Source organism: Echinops telfairi, unplaced genomic scaffold, assembly GCF_000313985.2.
Source record: "Echinops telfairi isolate 266 unplaced genomic scaffold, ASM31398v2 ScPeMD7_27;HRSCAF=92, whole genome shotgun sequence".
Lineage (NCBI taxonomy): Eukaryota > Metazoa > Chordata > Mammalia > Afrosoricida > Tenrecidae > Echinops > Echinops telfairi.
Genome location: NW_022103924.1, coordinates 1,561,614 through 1,569,919, shown reverse-complemented (window position 1 = coordinate 1,569,919; position 8,306 = coordinate 1,561,614). Strand labels below are relative to the sequence as shown.

General features: G+C 39.5%; 1 protein-coding gene across 1 annotated transcript in view; it reads right to left on the bottom strand.

Moving 5' to 3' along the window:
- The window catches only part of HSD17B3 (hydroxysteroid 17-beta dehydrogenase 3), a 49,787-nt gene that overhangs the window by 18,942 nt on the left and 22,539 nt on the right, over positions 1-8,306 (bottom strand). The window contains exons 3-6 of the mRNA XM_004714611.1: positions 7,736-7,811; positions 5,675-5,782; positions 4,006-4,073; positions 2,187-2,226 (exon numbers count right to left, since the gene is read on the bottom strand). Of these exons, the coding sequence (XP_004714668.1) occupies positions 2,187-2,226; positions 4,006-4,073; positions 5,675-5,782; positions 7,736-7,811 (292 nt within the window). The remainder of the gene's footprint in view (positions 1-2,186; positions 2,227-4,005; positions 4,074-5,674; positions 5,783-7,735; positions 7,812-8,306) is intronic.

Genomic DNA, 8,306 nt, shown 5'->3' with positions numbered 1-8,306 from the left:
GAGCATTACTGAAAAGAGGCATTGCAGATGGAAAAATAGGGTCCTTAAGGGTTTGTAACCTGCTAGCTTCCCTAGCAGGCTTTATATTCATGAGTGTGGCCATTGCAATGAATTATCAAACAATTGGACATATATGACTTAAAATTTCATCAGTTAGGGGCTTTAAAAAGTCACTGACTGCTCAACACGCAGAAAAAGTATGTGCCCAATAATAACGAACAGGATATTATAAAATACAACATGCTTAGAGGAGAAACAACCACCAGTGAAAATAATTGTTGTCAACCTGCCTTATTCACGTGAAAATAAAATTATTTTGTACATTTTAAATTATTCTTTCGGTTTTGATAATTCATTGCAATAATCAGGAAAGCATCATCCACTCAGCACATCGCCAGCATCAGGCTGTGTCCCCATTTAAAATAAACAGTGGCCATTAAGTTGCCAACTCATGGTAACTGCCTGTGTGTCAGCGTAGGAACTGTGTTCCGAAGACTTTTCATCCTGAACGTTTTAAGGACATTGCCAAGCCTTTCAGGGAGCCTCTGTTCGCATTCACCATCTGCACCATCCAGAGTGTCTGCATCCACACTTAAGCAGCACTTTTTCTAAATTGCCCAGAGGAAGCACATTTTTCTTATTAACAAATAGCATAAGAGAACAATGGGTGGTTGCGCTATAAATGCAGTGGATTCTAACCAGAGGATTTGAGTTTTGAAAAGTTTGAACCTCATTTTAATAAGAGATGAAGAATCTGAAATACAAATGAGTTAAATAACTTGCCCAATGCTAACCAACTAATTGGTACCTAAACTGGGATTAGAATACAGGTGAACTAGAACTTTAACAAATATTCATTGAACAACAAAAGCCCAGAAATGCCAAGAACATATACTATGTCATTTTTCCAAATAGAGTGAGCTTTCCTCAACACAAAATTAAAATTGATATATGTATGTATATTGATAAGAGCTGTATGAACCCCCAATAAAATGATTTTTAAATGATTAAAATTTGAGGAAAGGATTCAACTTTTAAAATTGCCTAGGAATCCTGAGTGAGTATCAGCATTGTTATGTTAGGTAGCCAGAACAGGAACTAAGGGGGTTGTCTCCCCAAAGTCTGCATAAGGCCACAACAAAGGGGTTGGAAAGAAATCAGGCACCCATTAGATACCTATTAGAAGATCCAACCATGGGTCCTCAAACTTTTTAAACAGGGGGCCAGTTCACTGTCCCTCAGAGCATTGGAGGGCCGGACTATAGTTAAAAAAAAAAACAAACTATGAACAAATTCCTATGCACACTGCACATATCTTATTTTGAAGTTAAAAAAACAAAACGGGGCAAACACACCCGGCAAGCCGAATAAATGTCCTCGGGGCCGTAGTTTGAGGACGCCTGATCCAAACTAAGCATGCTCCAACACAAGCCACCTGGGTCCACAGACTAGGCCCAGCCACATGACATCACACAGGTGAGCTTAAACTCAGCTAATAGAATCGGCCAATACCCTCAAGCCCTCAATACCTCCCAGCCAGTGGGGGTAAAAGCAGTCAGCAGGCAGGGCATCTCCCTATTTAAGGTGTGCTGGGCAGGCAGAGGGTGGGAACCTTTCCAATGTGGGGGCCAAAGCTCCCTATTCGGCCTCTCTTTTGGCCCCCGCGATCTCCTAATGCTGCAAGTGTGGTTTCGTGCTCTTGTTCCTATGGTTTTTCCACGTGGTTTTTCAGCCGTGAACCCCCTCTGCGGTTTCCACGCAGACTTGTACACTTTCCTGAAACAGCATGTGCTTTTTAAGACTGTAAAACCTGGAACTTCCCTTTTTCCTCCTAAAAGTCACTTGGATTACAAATGTGCTTCTGCCGCGGGAATCCTTTCAGTGCTGCGAAGCAAGAACAGAGGAACCCTAATCCAGGAACCTAACAGTTAGACATAATACATTCTGATATGTGACAAAACTGAACACAAAAATAGAGTTTAGAATAGATACTAAAGAGAATGGCTCCCTCGGTGTTTTTTCATGATGAAATAAAAATAGCACACTGCAAGGACCAGTACATGGCCTCTCAATCAAGAGCAGTTGAACTTCAAAGAACTCTGCTTCTATTGTAGAAGGAAGTATTCTCCGGAGTCTCCAGATTCCAAAAGATATTGCATTTCGTATGTTTGGCACACATTTATCACATACCTTGACGACTGAGGTGATATTACAATGGATGAGACTCTGTAATCAATAATAACAACAATGAATCAGCCCAGTCATTTGAGAAATTCCCTAGGGGAGCAGGCAATACTAATGAATCATGCAGGGAGCAGAAGTGTGGAACTAAGCTGTGCTATCACTCACCCAGCCTGCAAATTCAGCCTTTCTTAGATGTTCGTTAAGTATAGACTGAATTTGGGTAACATCTGACATCCATTCTATGATTCTATAAGTATGCGATCTTAAATCAAAGTCAATGTGAGTCTCCTTGAAAATAACAAGGATTATGAAGAGTTTTTCAAAGAGAAATGTTCAATTTCCAGTTGAAGGACGAGAGGTTAAAAGATGTAGGTCTAGACAGCAGTAACATAAAGATTGGAAAGGCAAATGGTTGTGTGATCCAGAGAGGCCAGATATGGAAATGAATAGAATCACCCAAGAGAGAGACACACACACACAAGTATGAGCACAGATAAACACACAAATAGGCATAAATAGAGGAAATGAAGCAAGAATGAAGTATCAGTGATACATTAGTGGAGAGAGACAGATTGTGCCAGAAATAGGGATTGCTGAAGATGATACGAGGTTAAATGAATGGTCAAAAGAGGAGTGCAGCAAGGACATGACAGCAGTAATCAAGCAACTTGCATTATGTGGCAGAGTCGTCTATTCATGGCTTAAGTAGCACCAATACTTGCAGGTGGTACTTGACCAGGGATTGAAGAATAGAACAATTGCCTGTCTGGAATTGACATAACCCAATCACCTCAAAGGTCAAGACCTGGGAAAGGGTCAACAAATAAGACCTTGAAGAACTGTTAAAGGCATGCAATTCTGTCATGACCAACAATGGTAGACATGGGTCTGAATCAAGCTTACTGAACTTGCAATACTTCAACCATAGAGTCTGTATCATGTTTTCCTGATATTAAAAGTTGGACAAATATTATTGTGGTAGTTATATAATTTCATGTCAACTTGATAAATAGGATGTATGGGTAGAGTCTAGCCTGTCAATCACGTAACAAGGGAACACATTCCAGGAAGATTCTGGGAACTTCCTCTTTTTCTCCGGGGAGAAAGACCACAATCTCTATATGCTTCCTGTTGACAAGTCACATGGAGCCAATGCTGACGGCAGTCAGAGCCCTGGAGCTAGAGGAGCCATGTGGAGACCCATGCCAGTGCTGAGATGTTTCAACCACCACTGGATCCACAGACTTTTCACCCACTGTCCTGTGACCTTCCTGCATTTGGCATCATTGCATATCTTGGGTGAGTCTGAAGAGAAATTTATAGGCTGGTATCGGACATATGAGCTAATATCGGACTTATAGACTTGATCTGGACTGGGCTGGGATGTTTTCTTAATATATAATTACTCTTTGATATAAAGCTCTCCTCTCACACAGGTGAGTTTCTCTGGATTTATTTCTCTAGTCTACCCAGACTAACACAATTATTATCTGGGATGACAAAGAGAGCCAAGGGTTGGCTATGAATTTGTCATGTAGAATTTGGCCATACATCAATGAGACAGTGAGAAGGTAAGTTACCACGTGTGAAGAAGAGGAAGCTGTCTTTAGCCTAGATATGGTCATGAAAAGTGGAATCATTGGTTTTTCATCAAGTACTAAGATGAAATGACAGAGATACCTCAAAATATCCAACATTCAGTACAGAAGTTTGGTCTGACATATACTATATTACCCTCATACCCAGACCCTGGTGATTATCCAGCCAGGGAGCCCAATACTTGACTAGGAGGATATTATACGTATAAGAGCTCAAGTCTACCTGGATTTCATCTGGTGCATTAAGGAAATAGCTTGGGAGAAGATTTGGAAGCATTCCAACATTGTTGACTGAGAGAGAGAGAAAAAACAAAAATGTGTCAAATAACCAGCTGCCGAATTCTTATTAAAAGTCTTTAAAATGATTATATTAAACCTAGAAATTCTTCTCTTTCATTGAAATTTATATACATGGTTTTGCATTGAAACATGATTTGATAACTGGGGAACTTGGAGGGAAAATTGTTGTCTAATTAAAAAAAAGACTAAAGAAGATTAAAGGAGTGGAACACAATCCAGTCAGTAAAAAACATTGCTGCTCAGAATTTTATGGACAAGGGGGAAAATAGTGATGTGAGTTTAAGGAAAATGTTACAAAGCAATATGTAACTATTTCCAATTTTGAAAGAAAATATATTTTATTCTTTATTCTGTCTCTCACAGCACTCTACTTTTCCGCTAGGTTCTAGAATTCATTCCCACACAGAAGTCACAAACAATTTACAAAAAAGTTAACAGTTTACAATTCAGATGAGAAATATTCAGGATACAGTTATTTAGACAGGACATATCCCAAAGTTCTTTTAGAGCTGCTAATAAAATGCCCAAAGGGCATGACACTCAACTGTAAGCCTCAACCCTGAGCAAACTCAGCAAACTCAGCTCCTTGAATTAAGTGCCCCGAGGCAGTCACCTGCACCAGTGCATTCAGCTGTACTTGCTCTATGGGCTGGGAAGCCCACTACTTTGTCTCATGCTCTGGCTTCTGTTTCTACAGCTGCTGCTCCTCTGTTACTTTTCTAGTGTCAAAGCTTGTCATCCTGTGCCAAGGAGGTTCACTGTGCAGGGTCCACAAGACATGTTCCATTCCTGTCTCTTGCTGGTAATGAAATTACCTCCTCCTGCTTCTGAGATGGCTCACTTTATACCCAGCAGGATGGCAATCACTCACAGCTGAATTGTATAACACAATCAGTACCTTCCCCCATCTTTTTACCAGCCTGATCAGGTAAAAATCATTTGGTGGGAGTAATAAAGGTATTGGCAAGAAGAGCCATATTACATAATTCACTACATTGCATGCATAGAAGAATATGTAACAAAATTATATCCCAGAATTTGAGATTTTAAGAATTTATATTCCTTTTAGATGTGCATCTATTATTTTCAATATTCTACAATGATATGCTTGAATATAATACATGAATCTTCCTTCTGTATATAATACAAACATCACACTGTGTATTTTCTTATAAGACATCTTGTCTATAAACCATGACAGAAAAAAAAGACTATATTGTTTTTTAAATGAGACTCTATATTCAAGTAACCAGACTTATTCCCAGATCAACCCTTGTGATGCTTTTAGACTAACTTACTTCTTTTGGGTCAATGTTTTTAGGATATCAGTTAAATTGAAAATTCATTTTAATATTAGAAAATATGGCCCCAAAGTCCAAATATGTTAAGTTAGATATATTCCAAAGCTATATATATCTATATAAATTCAGTAAGACCTCTTGAAATATTAAGCTTCAGTATTTAATTTAACACTGTCATTTAAAATACAACCATGAGTTAAGTTTGAATTATCATATATAATTGTCATCTATTTCACTGGTGCACACAACAAGCTTTGTTCAGAGTTTACTCACAAATCACAATTTACTTACCTAAAATTCCAATTTCTAAGCCCTTAAGGTTTTCTTTAATATTCTTATATATGTCATCTTTGGTAAAATCTGCTTGTATAATCTTCACACTGCTCCCAGTAGTCCGCTCTGCATTTAAGATAACAGTTATTTTCAATATCCAGAGGGATTGAGTGCCCTCCTGCCTGCAGATCTCCTCTGAAGCTCCTGGACTGTCTGAGAAGATACTTGAGAGGACCAACTTGTGACCCCAATGAGAAATAATAGCCTTGTGTCAATATTAGGCGGAGCAAGGAGATTGTGAAGGATGGTTTCTAAGAGTTTCTAAGCGTGATCATGGTGACAAGTATGTGCATTAAAAGGGCTTTGCCCAGTGGTTCTCCAAATGTGAGTCACAGGCCACCAGCAGCAAGATCACTGGGAAACTCAAAATGCAAATTCTCTGAGCTGGGTTTCACCTACTGTATCCAAAATCTGAGGTGTGCCCCTGGAGGAGATGCCTATGCATTGCTAACTGTGAGATCCCTGGACTAACTGATGTAAAAGATGAAGTCTTGATGCTGCCTCTGTTCAAGTGTCAGGTTCCTTCCACCAGAAAAACTATTTCTATAATATTTTAGAATTAAAAATCATTTTCATGAACAAAATATGCTTTCCAATCATCCTCAACACCTTCTAAGGACCACTGGCAGTGTATGAGTTAACCACTGACATGCCAACTACAAGGTCATCATTTGAAACCCACCAGTAGATCCTCTGGAGGAAAACTAGCCTTTTTTGCTCCCATGAGGATTTGGTCTCAGAAACCCTATGTAGAGCCGCTATGAGTTGGAATGAACTCAGTGGTAATGGGTTTGGTTTGGCTTTTATGACCTTCTAAGGCAAATATTGATATCCCCATTTTACAGAGGGAAAATTAAGACTCTGAGAAGTTAACTGACTTGGCCAACGGTACACATATGTAGGATTTGGACCAGGTCTACTCTTCTAAGTTCAACGATTAGCCTGTCTTTTTTAGCTGTTTTCAGGCAAATATATAAGCTATGAGCATATTTCACTAACTGCTGCTTACTTAACTTTGGGAATTATGCCCAATATTTCTGGGTCATTATCTTAAAATTTAACTTGGGAGGTAAGGTTGCTTTCAGTCCACTCTGAAGACACTGCTTGCTTTTTAAGAGGACGATAAAGGGCACTTTGAAGAATGTGGGGTTCTTGGTCAGAGTTCCATCTAATATCTACACCCAGAACAAAGGAAAACTCATCAGTCTGAGGCACTAAGCTTCCCCGGTGTGATTAAATGGTGGTCTTGCACCTATCACATCCCGCCCCCCATATCCTCCTGAGAAACCAAGTCCTCAGACTAACTTACCAATTTAATGAGTCTTCATAACTCATTCCCTGAATTTAAGGTATTGAAATTTATTAAAATTCCAATACCAAAATAGAAATAATGTAATCATTATGAACTAAGAGCACTTCAGAGTGGGTCATCATAATAAAATATAATGATATAAATTAATATGAAGATGGCATAGAACTGGGAAGTGTTTCATTCTCTTATAAAAGTTTTTCATGAACCAGAGCCAAAGCAGCAACAAAGACATGATATAAATGATGTCTGCTGGTGCTGCACTGTGTACCTGGCTGCCCTAGATCAAAACGTTGTTCTTGTTTTCATCTAAAATCACCAGTGGGCACCATCCTTATCCTCTTGCAAGGAGAAGAGTAGGAGAGAGAATTCCCAAACATAGATCTGTTTTGAAAGGAGTGACAGGAGCAACCAAGCAGCGAGGCCCTCTGGAAGGGACTGACACAAGAGCATGGGAGAAAGTGAATGCATTTGTGAGACTATCCCTGCTTCGTGTAACCCAAGGAATCACTGGTGAATTAAAGCCACTACTTGAGGTCTTGTCCTTAGCTTTGTAAACTTGACTCCCCACAGGAGGGTTTGTGCCCTGGGACCTAGAGAGCAGAGGTAAGGATGTTGACCAGTATGTCTACAGGTAGAAAGAAGATAGAAACAGCTGTTTGGGCTGATGGAGTCCACAAATATTACCCTTACTTCTTGGGAGCACTCACCAATTTCCATGGCAATTGCTTGTAGTTTTTCCAGTGTCCGGCTGATAAGCACAACATTGAGTCCATGTTTAGCTAGCTGGGGATGAGGTAAAGGACAAACTAAAGACCAAGATGGTAACCAAAGAGGGGAGCTTTCTTTTAAATATGAATTGGGAGTGTTAGTCAATTGAAACCTATGTATGGACACATTGGCTGCAACGGTGGGCTTTAATATATTAACAATTGTGGGGATGGTGCAGGACCAGGCAGTTTCACTCTGTCGTACACAGGGTTGTTGTGAGTCGGAACCCACTCAATAGAACGTAACATCAACATCCATTACCAGTTAGAATGTAAAATTGTCCCGTGGAAATCAGTTTGCCAGTTCTTCAACAAGTTAAAGATAGCATTACCATATGCCTCAGCAATTCTACTCCAAGATCTATACACAAAAGATTTGAAAGCAGGAACTCAGATACTTACATACCAATTTCACAATAGCCAAAAGATGGATGTAACCTGTGTCCATCAACAGATGAATGAAGAAACAAAATGTAGTATAAGCTAAAAGCATTGCTTCTAGATTCTGGTT